The sequence below is a fragment of the Balaenoptera physalus genome (genome assembly GCF_965194825.1).
Source record: "Balaenoptera physalus genome assembly, chromosome: 9".
Taxonomy (NCBI): domain Eukaryota; kingdom Metazoa; phylum Chordata; class Mammalia; order Artiodactyla; family Balaenopteridae; genus Balaenoptera; species Balaenoptera physalus.
The window spans coordinates 59,921,108-59,942,003 of NC_138888.1; the positions used below are offsets into that span (position 1 = coordinate 59,921,108).

At 36.8% G+C, this 20,896-nt stretch overlaps 1 protein-coding gene across 3 annotated transcripts in view; it reads left to right on the top strand.

Moving 5' to 3' along the window:
- Nucleotides 1-20,896, top strand: part of FBXL4 (F-box and leucine rich repeat protein 4) — a 70,532-nt gene that overhangs the window by 23,711 nt on the left and 25,925 nt on the right. For all 3 annotated transcript variants that reach the window (XM_082475229.1, XM_082475231.1, XM_082475230.1), the window contains exons 4-5: nucleotides 4,713-5,055; nucleotides 14,146-14,390. In XM_082475229.1, coding sequence (XP_082331355.1) covers nucleotides 4,713-5,055; nucleotides 14,146-14,390 — 588 coding nt within the window. The remainder of the gene's footprint in view (nucleotides 1-4,712; nucleotides 5,056-14,145; nucleotides 14,391-20,896) is intronic.

Consider the following 20,896-nt stretch of genomic DNA (forward strand, 5'->3'; position numbering starts at 1 on the left):
TTCTTTATATGTTTGATGGGTTTTATTCCTAGTTTTCAGGAGAGAAGTAGCAAATCTAACAAATATGGGGTGATTATAAGGGTTCTGTTAACTGCAAAAGTCCTACTGTTACGGTTAGTGATATGTTTACTGGAATCCCATTGAGTTTCTGCCTTATGCTTTTATTCCTAAAGGTAGAAATTACCAAACTTCCCTTCTCCCAAGAGTGGTGCTATATGCCTTTCTTGCCCCCATCTTGGCCTAAAGACCATTATGGTACTTGTATGTCGATGACTGCTATAGTCTCAGCTCAGATTTCTCCCCTGAGTTTCATACTCTTTTGTCTATTTCAGTTCCCTAAATGCCTTGCTGTAATCAGTTTTTACCTGGATCTCAATAGGCCATTGGCTTATCAAGAAAAAGAGGGAGAGGACTCAAATGAATAAAATTATAAATGAAAACGAAGACGTTACAACGGACACTGCAGAAATACAAAGCATCCTAAGAGACTACTACAAGCAACTCTATGCCAATCAAATGGACAACCTGGAAGAAATGGACAAACTCTTGGAAAGGTAAAACCTTCCAAGACTGAACTAGGAAGAAATAGAAAATATGAACAGACCAATTACAAGTAATGAAATTGAAACTGTGATTAAAAATATTACAACAAACAAAAGATCAGGACCAAATGGCTTCACAGGTGAATTCTATCAAACATTTAGAGAAGAGCTAACACCCATCCTTCTCAAACTCTTCCAAAATATAGCAGAGGGAGGAACATTCCCAAACTCATTCTACGAGGCCAGCATCACCCTGATACCAAAACCAGACAAAGATACTACAAAAAAAGAAAATTACAGACCAATATCACTGATGAATATAGATGCAAAAATTCTCAACAAAATACTAGCAAACAAAATCCAACAACACATTAAAAGGATCATGCACCATGATCAAGTGGGGTTTATCCCAGGGATGCAAGGATTGTTCAATATACGCAAATCAGTCAATGTGATACACAATATTAACAAATTGAAGAATAAAAAACATATGATCATCTCAATAGATGCAGAAAAAGCTTTTGACAAAATTCAATACCCATTTATGATAAAAACTCTCCAGAAAATGGGCACAGAGGGAACCTACCTCAACATAATAAAGGCCATATACGACAAACCCACAGCAAACATCATTCTCAATGGTGAAAAACTGAAAGCATTTCCTCTAAGATCAGGAACAAGACAAGGATGTCCACTCTCGCCACTGTGATTCAACATAGTTTGGGAAGTCCTAGCCACGGCAGTCAGAGAAGAAAAATAATAGGAATACAAATTGGAAAACAAGAAGGAAAACTGTCACTGTTTGCAGATGACATGATACTATACACAGATAATCCTAAAGATGCCACCAGAAAACTACTAGAGCTAATCAGTGAATTTGGTAAAGTAGCAGGATACAAAATTAATGCACAGAAATCTCTTGCATTCCTATACACCAACAATGAAAGATCAGAAAGAGAAATTAAGGAAACAATCCCATTCACCATTGCAATGAAAATAATAAAATATCTAGGAATAAACCTACCTAAGGAGGTAGAAGACCTGTACTCAGAAAACTATAAGACACTGATGAAAGAAATCAAAGATGACACAAACAGATGGAGAGATATACCTTGTTCTTAGATTGGAAGAATCAGTATTGTGAAAATGACTATACTACCCAAAGCAATCTACAGATTCAGTGCGATCCCTATCAAATTACCAATGGCATTTTTTTACAGAACTAGAACAAAAAAATCTTAAAATTTGTATGGAGACACAAAAGACAATGAATAGCCAAAGCAATCTTGAGGGAAAAAAACGGAGCTGGAGGAATCAGACTCCCTGACTTCAGCTACAGTAATCAAGACAATATGGTACTGGCACAAAAATAGAAATATAGATCAATGGAACAGGATAGAAAGCCCAGAGATAAACCCACACAGCTATGGCCAACTAATCTATGACAAAGGAGGCAAGGATATACAATGGAGAAAAGACAGCCTCTTCAGTAAGTGGTGCTGGGAAAACTGGACAGCTACATGTAAAAGAATGAAATTAAAATGCTCCCTAACACCATACACAAAAATAAACTCAAAATGGATTAAAGACCTGAATGTAAGACCGGATACTATAAAACTCTTAGAGGAAAACATAGGAAGAACACTCTTTGACATAAATCACAGCAAGATCTTTTTTGATCCACCTCCTAGAGTAATGGAAATAAAAACAAAAATAAACAAATGGGACCTAATGAAACTTAAAAGCTTTTGCAAAGCAAAGGAAACTACAAACAAGACAAAAAGACAACCCTCAGAATGGGAGAAAATATTTGCAAACGAATCAACAGACAAAGGATTAATCTCCAAAATATATAAACAGCTCACACAGCTCAATATTAAAAAAACAAACAACCCAATCCAAAAATGGGCAGAAGACCTAAATAGACATTTCTCCAAAGAAGACATACAGATGGCCAAGAAGCATATGAAAAGCTACTCAACATCATTAATTATTAGAGAAATGCAAATCAAAACTACAATGAGGTATCACCTCACACCAGTTAGTATGGGCATCATCAGAAAATCTCCAAACAACAAATGCTGGAGAGGGTGTGGAGAAAAGGGAACCCTCTTGCACTGTTGGTGGGAATGTAAATTGATACAGCCACTGTGGAGAACAGTATGGCGGTTCCTTAAAAAACTAAAAACAGAATTACCATATGACCCAGCAATCCCACTACTGGGCATATACCCAGAGAAAACCATAATTCAAAAAGACCCATACACCCCAATGTTCATTGCAGCACTGTTTACAATAGCCAGGTCCTGGAAGCAACCTAAATGCCCATCGACAGATGAACGGATAAAGAAGATGTGGTGCATATATACAGCGGAATATTACTCAGCCATAAAAAGGAATGAAATTCAGTCATTTGTAGAGACGTGGATGGACCTAGAGACTGTCCTACAGAGTGAAGTTAGAAAGAGAAAAGCAAGTGTATATTAACGCATATATGTGGAATCTAGGAAAATGGTACAGATGAACCGGTTTGCAAGGCAGAAATAGAGACACAGATGTAGAGAATAAACATATGGACACCAAGGGGGGAAAGCGGGGGGTGGGGTGGTGGTGGTGGGATGAACTGGGAGATTGGGATTGACATATATACACTAATATGTATAAAGTAGATAACTAATAAGAACCTGCTGTATAAAAAAAAATAAAATTCATAAAACGTAAATAGGCCATTGGGGCAAGGAAATGAACTGACAATATATTGGAGGGGAAAAAAATTGATATGATTAATAAGCATATGAAAACATTTTAAGTGTTAGTAGTCAGTGAATTATAAATTATGTCACAGAGACCTGGGTCACTGTGAAATTAGAGCTTATTTTTAAAAATAAAGAGTGCTTTCAGTGGTCATTCTTATATACTGTTGGCATAAGCTTCTTTGAAAGCAGTTTGTAGTATGTATTGGGAGACTTAAAAATGTTCTTAATCTTTGACATAAAATCTTTATGTAAAAGTTCTGCTAGCTAAAGTAAATAAATAGAAATAGAAGTATTTATTGAAGTATTTTTGTTTGTGTTTTTAATTTTCTCTGATATATTAGAAAACAATATTAGAGAAATGGTTATTTATGCCATATATTTGAGAATATTATATATCTAATGATGCTATGTTATGAAGAATCTTTAAATAATTTTGGAAAATAATTTTTTAAGACCTATAGAAAGACATGGAATATGAGTTAGGCCTTGAAGAAAAGATGGGCAGATAATTGTAGGTTAGGCATTTCATTGGGAGAGGAAGACAACATGAGCAAACACCTTCGTGTGGAAATAAGTTTATTATCTGTAAAGTAATGATTAACCTGGCTGAAAAGTAGAAGTTCATTTTGAAGGAATAGGAGAAAATGCTATTCACCTGTTATGTGTTAGCTACTTGCTAGGTACTGAGGATACAAGGATGACTAAAAGATGACAATAATGGAAATTTAGGAGAAGGGCATATATGAGACAATTTCATGAAAACTCTGATAAAATTTAATGACTGGATAAAAGAAAATCAAAGAAAAAATGATAGTTTTGGGACTTTCCTGGTGGTCCAGTGGTTAAGACTCCACACACTTCCAACGCAGGGGACGCGGGTTTGATCCCTGGTGGGGGGAGCTAAGATTCCACGTGCCGTGTGCTGTGGCCAAAGAAAAATATAATGAAAGTTTTGAATTTGTATGGCACCAGTAACAGAAACAGAAAAGGGGACCTTCGTGAGGCAAGGTGAGAAGTTTAGTTTCCACAGTTGGTTTAGGGCATGCACACAGGAGTGCTTTCTACTGTGTGCTTTAATACTTCGTGTTTACTTTATCTGTAAAACTGAATGTTGTTCATGTACCTCTGACTACCTATTCTAGTTTTTAACTTACCAAAGTGAAATCTGCCAAAAAGGACTTTCTAGGGAGTTGTAAAAATAAGTTAAGTAGTAAAAATATTTTAAGTAATAAGGTCTATGGCATTTAGGTTTTAAATTTTTTTCATGTCCTGGAAACAATTCTTGGTTTGATCCTATCCACCTTGTTTAATGCTTTTGCTTCACACTGTAACGTATTGGGCTGGGCCCCTAACATTAAGGTAACAGTAAATCTCATTCTAAACTGTATTATAGGGAAGTTTCTTTCTTTGGCAGATGGGAGATTCTTTGGTCAGAGAAACCTACGAAGGTGAATGCTTCCCAGGCTCGCCAGTTTAAACCTTGTATTAAGCAGATAAATTTTCCCACAAATCTTATACGGCTGGAAGTAAATAGTTCTCTTCTGGATTATTACACTGAATTAGATGCAGTTGTATTACATGGTACAAAGGACAAGCCAGTGCTTTCTCTCAAGACTTCACTTATTGACATGAATGATCTAGAAGATGACTATGAAGAAAAGAATGGATGTGGAATGGACAATCTGAACAAAAAGTTTAGCAGTATTGCCCTCAGGGAAGGGACAAGTAATGGATATTTTGATAAACTGCCTTATGAGGTAAGCCAAAGATATTCAGTAGCAATATTGGACATACTATCATTTTACAATGTTTAGATGTTAATGTTTATTTTGCTAGATGTCAGAGAAATCGGAGCATTAGCAAGGTATACATAATCTGATGTATTGTGTATTTTGATTTTGGAAAGACTAGACAAAATTGTGTTCAGTAACTTCACCACCTTTGTTTTGGATTGACTTTAGTGATTCTGGATAAGCTATTAAATATATGTTATTTTATCACTGATTAACAATAACCAAAATACATAAAGCAATGATAAATTACACTCCACTTTAATTCATAATTACACAGTGTTAATATGGGCAATATGTGCTTAACTTGACACCGGTTATGTTAAAGATGATTTGCTATGAAAAATAAGAGTATTAATAAGACTGTGAGAGAAATGCTTATTCTGTTTAATAGTGCGCAGTTTCTCCAAGTTTCATATAATCTTCTATACTAACTCTATTCTATATTCTAACTAGCTATGATTTTTGGTCTAGGCAGGTATAGAGTGCCTTTTACCTAAAGTCTTGTTTTCAGTGTGTCACTACAGGGGTGTTTCCAGGGTATATTTAGCACTCCTGGCTCACAGGCCTCAAATGCCATTAGCACACCCCCCTGGGGTGGGAGTAGGGCCAGGCATTCCTTCCCCTGCTTAGAAGAGCTGTGTGTGGTTAAAAATAATATAATCAGATCTTTTAAAGAAAATTTTATAAACTTAAGCTTTAACCAGTTCAGCTATCCCCCTTCCACACTGGTGGGTATTTCAGGTTTCATTGTAATAATACAAGTAGCTTAACTTGCATGGAACAATAAGGTCGCCTCTTGAGTGCCTAACAGGAACTATAATGCCTGTTCAACATTTCGCAATTCAAATGCTATGGTACATCCTGTGAAGTAGCTAAAGTTGCCACATAAAGATGAATTTAAGATCCAAGGTAATTCAGTCAGTAAGCCATGGAACCAGGATCCAACCCAGGCCGTCTAGGTCCAGTCTTGTGTTATGGAAGGAAGCTTCATAGGTGGACAAGACACCCTGGCCCTTAGAGGGAGGAGGGAGGGAGGAGGGAGGAGGAGCTGAGCTGGGAGAGAGGAGTGTGGGATGTTGACAGCGTTGTTCCCTGGGGCTTCAAGGAGGGTCTGTCCTGGCAGCAGTGGCAGCAGTTCATCTGGAGGAAGCTCACTTCCTTGATTCTTACCCATTTCCTAAAACTACAGTATAGAGATTGAAATTCAGCAAATGTATTTTAAAGAGTTTGTTGAATTTTATCCAGACCTAGTAAAATGCTTAACATATCACATTCAAATGAATAACGGGAACTTCAGGCAAAGGGAAGAGTGTGTCCAAAGGTGAGAAGAAGTGAAACTGTGTGACCTGTTTGGGAACTCCAGTATTTCACTGTGGCTGGAATAGGATTTGATAGCAGAAGCTGCAAGAGATGAACTTGGACACAGGCTCAGGGCTGCCTCGGTGCATCACTCCATAGGCCACTGTCCACACAGATGACAGTGATTGGGACATCCCAGCCCTGGCAGCGCACAGCCCACCCTGCCACGTCGTAGAGGGCTCTGTGGGTTTTACCGAGAGGTTTGCATTTTCTCTCTTCAGCCAGTGGTCCTCAGGCTGCTGTGTCTCTCCTGTACGCAGCAGAATCAGTTGAGGGGAGTCATAGAGACCTTAGATTTTATAAATCATTTACCTTTGGTAAAAAATTAGAACAAATCCAAGATTATACCTATAGTAATTTCACACTCACTTTCTTGTGTTCTCTGAATTCTTCATATGCTTTTTTTAGTGGGAGAAAAAGATGTGGAATAATAGCTAGCATTCCAGAAATTATCCATAATATGCAGGCATTTTTTTAAAAAATTATTTATTTATTTATTTATTTATTTATGGCTGCGTTGGGTCTTCGTTGCTGCACACAGGCTTTCTTTAGTTGTGGTGAGCGGGGGTACTCTCCGTTGCGGTGCATGGGGTTCTCATTGCTGTGGCTTCTCTTGTTGTGGAGCACGGGCTCTAAGCGCATGGACTTCAGTAGCTGTGGAACGTGGGCTCAGTAGTTGTGCCTCGCCGGCTCTAGAGTGCAGGCTCAGTAGTTATGGTGCACGGGCTTAGTTGCTCCGCGGCATGTGGGATCTTCCCGGACCAGGGCTCGAACCCATGTCCCCTATGCAGACATTTTTGCACATGCTTTGGCCCACAGTTAGAATAATTGCCCAGGTGTTTGGCCTCATGTAAAGTTTGTTTTTCATATATGTCATGGTATGAAGAAGATTGTGAACCTTTTCTGTAGTCAGCAGGGAAACATTGAAAGTTTTATTCATTTTAAAAGAAGAAAAACAAAATGAGATTTCCTTCTTAGATTATTCTGTTGGTAAATGAAGAATAGACCAAAAGGAGGTCAGGGTGGGAAGCAGGGATACCAGTCGGGGAGCTACTGCAGAAATTTAGGCAAGAAGTTATGAAGCTTTGGCTACTGGAAAGTTTGGAAAGGAGGTAAGCTGGAGAAGTATTCCAGAGATGCAGAAGGTAGAAATCAAAGTAACTATTGAATGTGGACATGAAGCAGAACATCACAAGGACTTTCAGGCTTCTGGTTGAAATGACCTGGTGGATGGATATGCCATTAATCATAAACGAGTGGGTGAAGGTGGAAGGGTGCATTGACTTGGAGGTGCCTGTGATTCATCAAAGCCAACTTCTCTGATTGAGAAGTTGACAGTAGGCAGTTGCTATTTGAGTTTGAAACTCAGGAGGAAGGTCTGAGTTTACATTTGTGTGAGTCTTCTCAGAAGAGGAGAGGGCTACCATGGTAGATGAAACTGACCAGGAAAGCTCTGAGGGTGTGAATAAAGGGCCAAGAATAGAATTCTGGGATTACTAACATCTAAGAGTCCAGTAGAGGAAGACAAGTCAGAAAAGGCACTTGGGACAAGGATGAGATTGTCTTAAAAGCAACGATAGGAAGCTAAAGAGGTATAGAGAACATAAAATGGGTGTGGTCAGCCGCACCGCTGCAGAGAGCTCAGTGACAGGTGCCCGCTGGTTTTGGTCATCGGGAGATCTCTGATAATCCTTTACTGTTATCAATTCAATGGAACTATGACCATAGGGTGAGAGATGAGAAAAACCTTACCATATCTGGTTAAGGCATCAAGGAGGGGGGGAGAAGCAGAGACAAAAAGTGTTTGCTCTCTGAGCATAAGCAGAAAAATATTTCTGTTAATATACACCAATCATGGGCAAGACTGTCCACCAATAGTGAATAATACTTGGCATCCTAACACTCCACCCCTTCATGTCACACTCAACAAGGCATATCAAAATGATGAAGAGTATGAAATTATTATAGATATTATTTGCTCTAATTTATCTTTTAAAAGGAGAAAAGACGAGTGGCAGAAGATGTAGCAGGGTGGGAAGGTTTCTGTTTGTGATGCAAGCTGGGAGAGATTTCAGTATGCTCTTATGCTGTAGGGAAGGAGCCAAAAAAAGAGTAAAAGCTTCCAGTACATGCAAGGGGTTTAATCAGTACAACAGAATCACATAGATGAAACCAAGAGATAGAATCAGTCGTCCTGAAAGACATTAATTAGCCATGATGAAAGCAGTACAATGCATAAAGAGTTAATGCTGCAAAACACTGAATGATCTCACAGTGAGTAAAAAGAGAAACTCTTTTTTTAAAAGTTGCCCAAATTATAGGTAATCCAAGTTATTTAAAGGAGAAAAAACCCCACATTTAAATATGTCAAGTGACATAATGTTTCCTTAATTGAAAATAATTGTATTATGAGTAGAGTGGGTTTTGAGGGCAGATCAGCTGTGTTTTGAGACATACAACATCCTACATGCAACATCTTACTTTCAACACGGTGTCAAATGGTACTTTAGGCTAGGATAACCCCATATAAAAACATCTTTTGACAGACACTAGATACTAGATGAGTAATAATTAATGGGTATTATCTTGTGGGCCTAAAACCTGTTATCTTTTGCTTAATCAGAATCCAAAAGTGCTTTTTCACATGCCAATGTCATGGTCTCAATAACTTCATTATTCTTTTTCTACTTTGATATTTGCTTAAAATATTAAGGATCAGAAAATTTTCACACAATATACATCTTTTAATATTGGTGACTTTGGAATGATGCCAGCAATTGCTGGGCGTTATTTAAATTATAAATCATCTGGAAAAAAGTAAATTATTTATCCTCTGATACATGGATATATTTAACTTTTAATGCCTCTTTGCACTAACTGCTTAAAATTTTTACTGAAATAGCTTTTAATATTGTAGTTAAAACAACAAATTTTTAATTCATTCTACAAATATTTAAGGTCCTACAGTTGCCAAGCCCAGATGGCTCATAGGTTCTTTCAGACATTTAAGAAGTGATCAAATCCTGTATTATTTAAACTCTTTCATAACATAAAGAAAAAGGAAAGTTTTTAACTTCTTAGTGAAGCTGATATAATACTATGGCACATAAAAATAAAATTACAGACCAATTTTACTTCTGCAAATAAAATATAGTGAATAGAATTATTTTAAAATATAATACAAAAAATCATTCAGGATGTATTCCTGGAATTCAAGGGTGTTTAGGTATTAGAGAATCTATATGATAATAGTACAGTACTATAAAATAATAACATAGTCAAAGGAGAAAAATCCTACGATCGTCTCAGTAGATGTGCAAAATTGTTTGACAAATGGCAGCTGGATAGATATCCAAATTTTTATCAGTGTCTGTTAAAAAGTAAATACCTTATTAAGCTATCTACGAATTGTCTGCTACCAAATATTAGTAACCAAAAGCTAACATCATATTTAATTATCAAACACTAAAAATGCATGGTTCAGTATGGTAGCCACTAGCCACATGTACTGTTGAGCACTTTATGTCTAATCTGAATTGAGATGAGCTGAAAGTATAAAATACACACAGGATTTCAAAGACTTAATATGGCAAAAAAAGATTTAGTATCTCAGTAATAATTTTTATGTTGAACACATGTTGAGATGATCATTTTAATATATCTCATCAAATAAAATATATTAAAATTAGTATCACCTATTTTTTTAGAATTTATTTTATTTTTTAACTTCATTGAGGAATAATTGACAAATATAATTGTATATATTTAAAGTGTACAACATGATTTGATATACATTGTGTAGTGATTACCGAGATCAAGGTAATTGACACATACATCACCTCACATTGTTAACTCTTTTGTGTGACTGTGTGTGGTGAGAATGCTTAGGATTTACTCTCAGCAACTTTAAAGTATACAGTACTGTATCATTAACTAAACTCTTTTGACTTCTAAAAACTTGTAGTTACTAAAAATTTTTAAATTACATATGTGCCTCACATTTATGGCTCACATACAAATTAAAGTCAGGAACAAGACGTCAGTGTTACTTAACATTGTTCTGGAAATACTATCCAATGCTGGAAGATGGGAGAAAGAAATAAGAGGCATGATTTTTGGAAAGAAGGCTGTACAATTATCATCATTTGCAGACAATATGATTTTGTATTAGAATACTCAGGAGAAGAGACCAAAAACTATTTGGAACAATAAGTAAGTCAGCAGGTTACAAAGTTAATAGATAAAAATCAGTAGCTTTAGGAACTTCTAGGATCAAAAAAGATCATTAAATGGTAAATCATGCCATGCCCTTGAGTAGGAAGACACAATGAAGTAAAGATTAAAGATGTCAGTTTTCCTTAAAGTAATCTATGTGTTCAATGAACTTCCAGGTAAATGTTGTTTGTTTTTTAATAGGAAAGTTCACCTAAAAACTATGAAAATGTTCAGGAAAATTCTGGAAAAGAAGAGTGATGGAGGGAGCACTAGTCCCACCAGATAATAAAGCACATTATGAAGCCATAGTACTGATATTTGTGGATCAACAATGAAGATAGAGTCTCATTTGCAACCAAACGATCCAGTGCATTCCCACACATAAACTTTTAAAAAGTCAGAACAAAAGTTATTTGACCCAGAGGGCTATTGATATGGGAGAAATAAATGGAACAGAATAGAGTCTAGAAACAGACCAACGGGAAAGAAGGGAACATTGGCAGTTCCCTTGGCAAAGGATTACATTTCTGTAGTTAAAAACAAAGCAAATTAGGGCATTCCCTGGCAGTCCAGTGGTTAGGACTGTATGCTTTCACTGCCGAGGGCTCAGGTTCAATCCCTGATCGGGGAACTAAGATCCCACAAGCCACGCAAAACAAAACAAACAAAACCCCAAGACAACAGTGCCATACAATTTTTGTTTCTGTTTTATTTTATCCTTGTGTTTTTTTTTTTTTAATAGCTACTTTATTTATTTATTTATTTATTTATTTATTTATTTATTTATTTTGCTGTGTTGGGTCTTTGTTTCGTGCGAGGACTTTCTCTAGTTGCGGCAAGCGGGGGCCACTCTTCATCGCGGTGCGCGGGCCTCTCACTATCGCAGCCCCTCCCGTTGTGGGGCACAGGCTCCAGACGCGCAGGCTCAGCAGTTGTGGCTCACGGGCCCAGTCGCTCCGTGGCATGTGGGATCTTCCCAGACCAGGGCTCGAACCCGTGTCCCCTGCATTAGCAGGCAGACTCTCAACCACTGTGCCACCAGGGTAGCCCCTGTTTTATTTTATTTTTTCCTTCTCCTGCTTTCAGAATGGCAACATTTAAAGTATTGATACCAGTGCTGTCTAGGTTATGAGTGAATGGGTACTTTTATGCCCTGTTTGTGGTAAATTGATGCAAACATTCTGAAGGGCAATTTTGTGTTTATATCAAAACTTTTAAATGCATGAAATTTACCCTAAGATATATTTGCAAAATTTGCCAAGATACACATAACATACACAAAATGATATTGCAGTGTTATTTGCAATAGGGAAAAAAGCAGGAAATATATCAATGAGAAATTAGCTGAATTAGTGTATCACATCTGTAAGGTGGAATGGGGTGGATTTGTATGTGCAGATATAGAAATATCTACAAGATACATCATTCAATGAGAAAAGTAAGGTGCAGAACAGTGTATAAAGTATCATTCTTTTAGTGCAAATCCAAGAATAGAATTTCATACATATTTATGTGGAAGAGATCAGAAAAACTGTTAGCAGTATTTACCAAGGGGCAGAGGGATTATTACATTTGAGGTTGGAGAGGGAAAAACTCATTTTCTACCTGCCTTCAGTGTTTGGATTTTCTAGTATTTTACCTGAATTTTCTTGTGTTGTTTGTATAATTTGCTTGTTGACAATTTGTATGTCATCAGAATGATGAGATTTTAGACTAATTTTTAATTTCCTTATATTTCCCTGTTTTTATAACACATACACACCCACCTTAATGTTATTTTTCAAAAGCCCAGTTCAAATGTTAAAAATAAATAGCAGAGATTTCCCTGGTGGTGCAGTGGTTAAGAATCCGCCTGCCAATACAGGGGACATGGGTTCGATCCCTGGTCTGGGAAGATCCCACATGCCGTGGAGCAACTAATGCCACGAGCCACAACTACTGAGCCTGCGCTCTAGAGCCCACTAGCCACAACTACTGAGCCCGCATGCCACAACTACTGAAGCCCACGCGCCTAGAGCCCGTGCTCTGCAACAAGAGAAGCCACCGCAATGAGAAGCCCACGCACAGCATCGAAGAGTAGCCCCCCTCTCGCTGCAACTAGAGAAAGCCCGTGTGCAGCAACGAAGACCCAATGCAGCCAAAAATAAATAAGTTTTAAAAAATAAATAAATTAAATAAATAAATAGCAAAAACACCCCAAGCCTTCTTATACTAAATATATGTATTAGTCAGCAATCCTCATATTTTATATGTACTCTTCAAGCTTATTTTAAATATGTTGTTGTCACTCTTTACTTTGTCATATTTTGGCCTCAAACAGTGTTATTCTGACCTAAATTTAATACTGGGCCTGCATAGTTAAATAAATCGACAAAGAGCATTTAGGTTAAAGGGCATAATTGCAAATCAAAACGTATAGCTAGATAAATACACTGCATTAAGTAAGAAACCCAACCTTCTCTCTCCTCTAAAGATTTTTTTACCATTTAGCAAATATTTGATTTTTTTTTCTTAGTGTTTCTTGGTTCAGAATAGGCTATTTAGCAGTGATTCTTTGAAAATTAGTTTAGGAGCCCCCGACTGTTCACCATTAAGAAAAAACAAATCTTGAACTAGTTCAAAGAAACTATTTTAATTAGAGATAAAAACCTTTCTGATTCCTCCTCCTTAATACTTTTTTGTATTTGTTAGCTACTCCCTAGTCACTGCCAGTTGCCGTAAGCAGGCCCCTGATTCCTCTTTTCTGGAATCTGCAGTAGCCGCCAGGCGGGTTTCCCTTCCTGCCTCCGGTAGTGTCCCCTGCAATGATCTTTCTAAACCATAAATCTGACTCTGTCACTCTGCAGTTACATAAATCCCTTCAAGACTCCTCATTGCTTTCAGAATAAATCCAGGCTCCTCTGTGAGGCTCTCTGTGACCCAGTCCTTACCACTAACCAATCTTTCCTCTCCCCAGTTTTGCCTCTCACTCTTTAAAGCTGAGCCTTGCTGGTCCAAGTCCGCTTTCACTGTGGTTAGGCCTGTGTCTTGTGTCAGGCTCTAGTAGCAGTCTGTGCGTCTATCCAAGCTATTAAAACATATCATCGTACATACCAGTCCCCACTGGACTCTGGAAACCCTGAAAGTGGGAGCTCTTCTCACCAGTGTTTGACGTGTAGTCGATGTTTAGTAAATGTTAAGTCTGTGAAAAATTGTATTATTCAATAGATTACCAAAATATATCTTTGAACTGTAAAAAAAAAAAAAAAATAGTTGACATGAATATACTTTGAACGCTCTTGAAATGTAATATACATAGCCTTATGTATGTATGGTTACTACTGATTTGGATAATTCTGTTGAATGTTGATTTATTTAGTATGTGAAAGTATTGTTATAAAATGTGTGATACTGTTGTTCTTTATTAGATCATATCATATGCTTCAGAAAGTGATACTGTTTTTTCAGTCTGGGTGATCTTGGTTTCTCTGTTTTATGTAGCTCATTCAACTGATTCTGAATCATCTGACGCTACCAGACCTGTGTAGATTAGCACAGACTTGCAAACTACTGAACCAGCATTGCTGTGATCCTCTGCAGTACATTCACCTCAATCTGCAACCATACTGGGCAAAACTAAATGACACCTCTCTGGAATTTCTGCAGCCTCGCTGTACTCTCGTCCAGTGGCTTAATTTATCTTGGACTGGCAATAGGGGCTTCATCTCTGTTTCAGGATTCAGCAGGTTAGTGCCAAGCCTTGTTGAGGTTATTTAAATCAGCAGGCTATACTTACTATGTAGTAGTTTCGATAATAAAAGTTTGAAATTATATATCATGTACTTTAGATCATGTTCAGAGTGCTTCTGCTTACAGAAGTGGATGAGTTAGTTTCACCGTCCTCTTCAGCTAGACTTCATAAGATGGAGGGAAATTATGCCCTTTACCGCATATTTTTTAAATCCCAAGTAACTTTGAACAGAGCTCCTTTTTTTTCTTTCTCATATTTTCAGCACAGATGATTAACACATTTTAAAAACTATTTCCAAATCAAAATCTACCTCCCTAATGTGATTTGTCAGAAATGGAAAACAATTTATTATAGAACATTTTAAATTAAATCTTAATTACATGTGCAATACATCACCCAAATTTAGAAGCTCATTTAAACTAATTATGTTGAAAATGCAATTGCATGTTAAATAGGCGACCACACTTGCAGACCTGCCCAGGTGTTTCTGCTCCTTTCTATTTAAGCATTTAGTTTCCCTACTATTAAATGTCACCTGTTAAACATTTGAAAGCTTGCACGAGTACATATTCATTTAGTAATGCCATAGTCATTTTTCTTGTGAAACAAACAGGTGTTTTTCTCTTAACCTTGATGGTTATTCTCATTGTATGTTACAGTATAGTCCGTTTCATTAAGTTAAATAACGAAGAAGTAGACACTTTGGGGAAATTACCCGTTATTTTTGATTAACGAATAATCTCCTATCCTGTTTTTAGAAGTTAGAATGAACTACAGCCCTCCCTACACATATCCCCAGTGGATACATTCCTCAACAGTGGTTTATGAATTAGAAATCTGTATTTTGAGCTTTGTTCCCCTTGACTTAGAGTATAAAAATAAAGATGCAGTTCCAGAAATAAATATTTGATACCATCAGATGAAGTCATGTTTGAAATAGTACCAATGTGTTCAAAAGGCTAATATTGATAGTTTATGCATCCAAGTAAAAAATAAACACACGCAGTAATGGCTTATAGCACATGTTGAAACCATGGATGCACTGAGTTTCTTTCTTTTCTGCCAGAAATAGAGCCAGGGGAAGGGGTTCTTAGATAAAACATGATGGGACTGTGGGTCAGAGTGTAAAGATTTTACAACAGGCTAAGTATACAAAATTCTTTTTTATTATGTAAATTTGCTTAAAAGGGGATATATATATAATATATATATTATATATGTATAGTAGAAAAATAAGGCATTTCTCTTTGGCAGTGTGATTTTGGTAAATTTTTATAGAATCCACATTTTGAAAATTGCTGGATCTTTGACAGCTCTCCAGTGGAACACAAGCTTAGTCCTTTTTACTTCCTTTTGCTGCAGACACACCCACTTCATTGGCTAATTTTCCTCGCTATTAATGGGACCAAGAAGAACTGAAGCTAATGATGACTGTGGGTATTCAGAGCGTGCACTATAGATCATAAACCAAGACTAACTGACTCTGAGAGCAGATAGAACCGTTGGTATCAGTAAGCATTATTTTACATTATAAGGACCTTTGGGTGTTTTAATCCCTCATAGCACTTTTTTCAATATTTCCCACCATTAGGAAATTACTGTTTGTTTTCACTCTTGGTGTGTAAGGCATTATGGTGAGTGTTGTGGACCATGTAAAGAGATAGATAATATAGTTCCTGCTACCGAAAAGATAAAGAATAAGAATAAACATTTAAACATATCCTTCCTATATTTTTATAAATAAAATAACAGGGAGGCAACTAATGAGTATAGACATTAAACAAAATATTGGTAATGAATGGCTGAAGTCCAGCTTCTTCGGCAAAATGTTGCATATAACCATGGTATAATGAATAAAATATAGAGATAGTATTAAATCAGTTTTTAAAAACTCTTTATGTAGCTTCTTCTGGTGCATGAGCAGAAACATAAGTTGTGAGAAGAAGACCGCAATGCTATTTTTTAAATTTTAGACACGTGATGGATAAAGATCTTCTTTTATGAGGTTAAAGCTCCAATCTACTTTCTCACCAGCAATTTCTCTTCCATTTTCAGTTCAACCATTTAGTTGCCATGGGGCTGTTTAAATAATCACAAAAGTACATACATAAATTTAAGTTTTCCATATTTCACAGGAGTATTTCAGCCAGTAAAACCATAAGTCTTGATAGCATTCCTTTAAGTATAGTCATTGTTCTCATTAAGAAAATAAAAAGGTTAAATAACAGGGAGAGAGGATCTTCTCTTGGGTGGGAGATACTGGAGTTTTGCCTACTCATTGCTGTTGGCCCCCTTGACTTGACTGCTGAATTGATAGTCATTAGGGTTTATAGGCAGCATTCCCAGAATAAACAATAAATATTCGTGGCTTGATTATTAATGAATAATCTATGAGTAAGTATGGTCTATTTATGCTCATTACTGTGAAGAAGACTTGTAATACTTTAAAGAAAAAAAGTACATTTTTAAAATAGAGACCAATGATGATGAGCTTGCTTTTTGAGTAAGTCCTTGGGAAAAGCTTGATATAGTTTATTTTTGTTACCTGAAAACCTTATCTTCACAAGCTGGAATTGTTTCACTGGATTTTAAAGAACTTAGGAATTTATTTTATTCAAAATAACAGGGAAATTGGAATAATAAGAACTTAAAACTTTTAATCAGTTATTAAAATCCTGTTCTATCTACAGATTTGTGATTTGTAACTTCAAGTACTGCTCATTTATATCATGACTCATTAAAATCACATCTACTGTAATTCCACTTTTCTCTTATAATACACTTCCCTAAAGTCTCGGATATTCCTTTGCCTCCCTGCCTGTTTGTGCTCTGAGGCTTAATCATATCATTGTGATGTTCAAAAAGTCTTAGGTTCTGTTTATTTTTCCTCTATCGTTTTTCTTCAGATAGTTGCTCAAAATAATCACCTTGAGCTCCACCTCAGTTATGTAGAGATTTCTATCCCTCACCCTTCTACTTGTTCCCTTCAGAAAACATTATTGGATGCTTTCTAGATTTAAGAACTTGATGTTTTGACACAGAGCTACAGTTTCATGGACTAGAGAGCTTTTTGCTTATTCATATATTTGTTTATTCAGTTGCCTGCCTGTGTTTTACACTGTTGTCTCTTTTAGATGGTCAATTCCTAGAGATTAAAGACAATTTAAGACTTTCTTTTCCACTTCCTTCTACCATTGCTAGATCGTACCGTACACAGTTAAGCAAGAAGTTTTGTTTTTAATGACTTTATTTTGGATCAGCTATAGTAAATAATGCTCCAGCTATTTGGGATTAAAATTATCTTAAATATACTGTCTCATAAAACTCAAGTGAGTCAGCTAACAAAACATGAGATGAGCAATCAGAGGCCATGGATATTTAGACCTAATTCTCCCCTTTACCTTGATACTTCAGGCAGCTTGTAAGGATTAGTGCCTTTTATTTCGTGATGAATAAACTCAGATTAAATCATTCATTCATGTGATGTTAATTATTTTAGGGTGCAAGTTACCATTTAGTAAATTAATTTTTATGTACTTATATTAATCTGGACAAATGAATTCACCTCATAAAGATAAGCAATTTATTTCTCTCTCCAGAGACTCCATTTCTCGTAGCAAGAGACCTCGTTTAGGAATTGTTTGTCTGAACTTAGGTCTTCTCTTAATACCCTCAGTATCAAGAAATACTCGATGAGAATTCATAACATGGTATGAACAGGCTGCAGGAAGTAGACAAGCTATAATTCTCCTTTCAAGTGACCAATATCACAATTGAGATGAATAAATAGATGACTAAGACAAAAACATGTATGTAATTTTGCGTTAACATAAAACTATGAGGAGCATTAAGGCAAGAAACAAGAGTTGTGTTCAGCTAATTAATTGATTCTGCTCCTAATTCTACCTTCTTGGAGTGGAAATATTATGAAAAAGTAGGTAGTGTAGATCTTGTAAGTTTAGGAAGAGAGACGATGGGGATATTGACCAAATAATCTCAGTAAAAATATGCAATATAGAAAAAGGAAGAGAGAGAGTCATAAAGGTAGATAAGCATGATCATTATCTTTATTGTGCTTCCAGATTTTTTCATTCATTCAATCAATTTGGGATGTTTTCTAGTCTATTAACAGTTGGCTTTCTGGTGATTTACTTTCTATCTTTAGAAGGGAAAAGTTCATTAATGAGAGCAAAGAGAAAAGAAATGTCAAAGTATTCCAAGTCCAGTACCAAAAAGAATTGTAGAACAAAGTGCTTTGCCAAATAATGAAGACCTTCAAGAGATAAGATGCCTAAAGATTTTAATTTTAAGAGTTAATATATACTCATCTAACTTTTGTAATCTGCAAATAATTTTAGAAGTATCAAATCAAAATAGGATACTCCAGATCTCTGACACCCTACCTTCATTTCTAGATTGCTAGCTTATAAATAGTGAAGAACTAGCCATAACTACGATGTATACTCAGAGTAAGGTAAAAACGTTAATTTTGTCACATTTCTTAGGAGTACTTTGAACCTCTTAATGGAAAAATTCTCTGAGTCCATAAAACTTAGTCTGTTCCAGAGTAGAGGAAATCTAAATCCTTCAAATGAATATTCACCATTGGAAGATTTATTCAACAAAGTCATCCAGTGTTTTTTACATGGCTGACATCATGCTAAGTACTGGGTACACCCAAGAATCTATTTCAATTGTCGAAGGATTTGAGGCACCTTATAAAACTCAATGTAAGCAAATCAGTATGTAAGGAAACTGTGGTTAACAGAAAAATAAATTACTGTTGAGAAATAGGGGAGCCTGAGTTCAGTTCAGTATGAAGAAGGTATGTCATAATGTAGTACACACTGCCTCCCTTTGAAATAGATCCTGAGTCTGAATATTGAGCACCACCTTCAGTGCCACCACCGGATCCAGTGCACCGTCCTCTCTTCCCTGGATATGGTCGTGGTGTCCTGAGGGTCCCCCTGTTTTTACCCCTGTTCTCCTTCAGTCTGTTCTCCGCACAGAAACCGGAGTGACCCTGTTAAAGTACAAGCAGGTTGTGCCACACCTCTGCTCAACACCCTCTGATGACTGAGGATCCCATCTCCCTCAAAATAAAAGCCAGAGTCTTTATAGGACACACACTCTGAACTGCCCCTTACCTCTCTGATCTGCTCCGCATCTCCCTCTCACTTTGAGCCTCCTTACAGTTCGGCACTCTAGGCGTTGTCTGAGCTATCCCGCCTCAGAGCTGTTGTGCCTGCCCCTCCCTTTGCCTGCAGTGCTGCTTCTCCAGGGAACTGCTTTGCTCACCCCCTCACTTCTTTTGGGTCTTGATTCACCTTCTCAATGAGGCTTCCCTTACCACCCTGTCTACCCTTGACACTTCCTGTTGTCCTTCTCTGCTTTTATTTTCTCCTTGGCACTTTTCACTCTCTAATATACTATTAATTTTACTCATTTAATTTATTTGTTTATGGTCTACCTCTCCTACCAAAATGTAAGTAAGCCCCATGAGAGCAGGAACTTTGCTTTGCCCACTGCCAACTTCCAAGTGCCTGGAGTAATGCCTGGGTCATAGTTGGAGCTCAATAAATATTTGTTGAGTGAATGAATTAAGGTGCTTGATGCAAACTGGCAATTTAGCTGCTATAATGGCAAAGGACACAGCAGTGAGACAGGTTGGAGGAATTTAAGGAGAGGGAATAGCGTGAGGACTATCTGAGAATTTGAAGGAAGGTGAGGGCGGTTGTGTGAAATGCCACAATAAATCAGGTAATACAAGGACTGGAAAGAAAGGCCGTTTAATTTGGCATTTAAAAGGAAAGGATGAATTTAGGGAGAGCAGAACATACGCTGCAATGGATTAAGAGTAAAGGGATGTTCTTGGATGTTTGGATGTAAATAAGATGTGTGGGCTGCTGAGTTATTTGCAACATTTAAAATAAATTTGTAGCAATTAAATTTTTAAATTGTTGTTTGAATGTGTGTTGGCCAAGATTTCACTTTTATTTTAGTGTTCGTGGGGTACTTTGGTCTTTGCAAACTGCTTTCACTTATTGTGGGATGTTCAAAACCACAAACAGTGTGGTGAATGCTGTTAACATATTTCTAGTCTGCCTTCTACATTGGAGGAAATGCTGAGACTTGGGTAAACGCCTTTTCCAAGGTCACATGCTAGGAAGTGGTGGAACAGGGCAAAGTATCCATCTTTTGACTTAGAAGTCCAGTGTTACTTCCTTTACTTTCATAAGTGATTGATTTAGTCAGTTTTATTTTGCATGTGTATTTGTAAGCTAATAATTAAATCATGTAGAAAAAAGATGCGGCATAAATAAAATAACAGTATATGACTGATGTGACACTGAGATGGGCAAGAAAATGTCAAGAGACCTGGACAGGGATGAGTGGTGCGCTTGTTTAAGGGATAAACAAACACACCACTTGTTGATAAAGTTTCAGGGATATGAATACTCGTAGGCTCACAGTTTACTTTTATTATCAGACGATGATTAT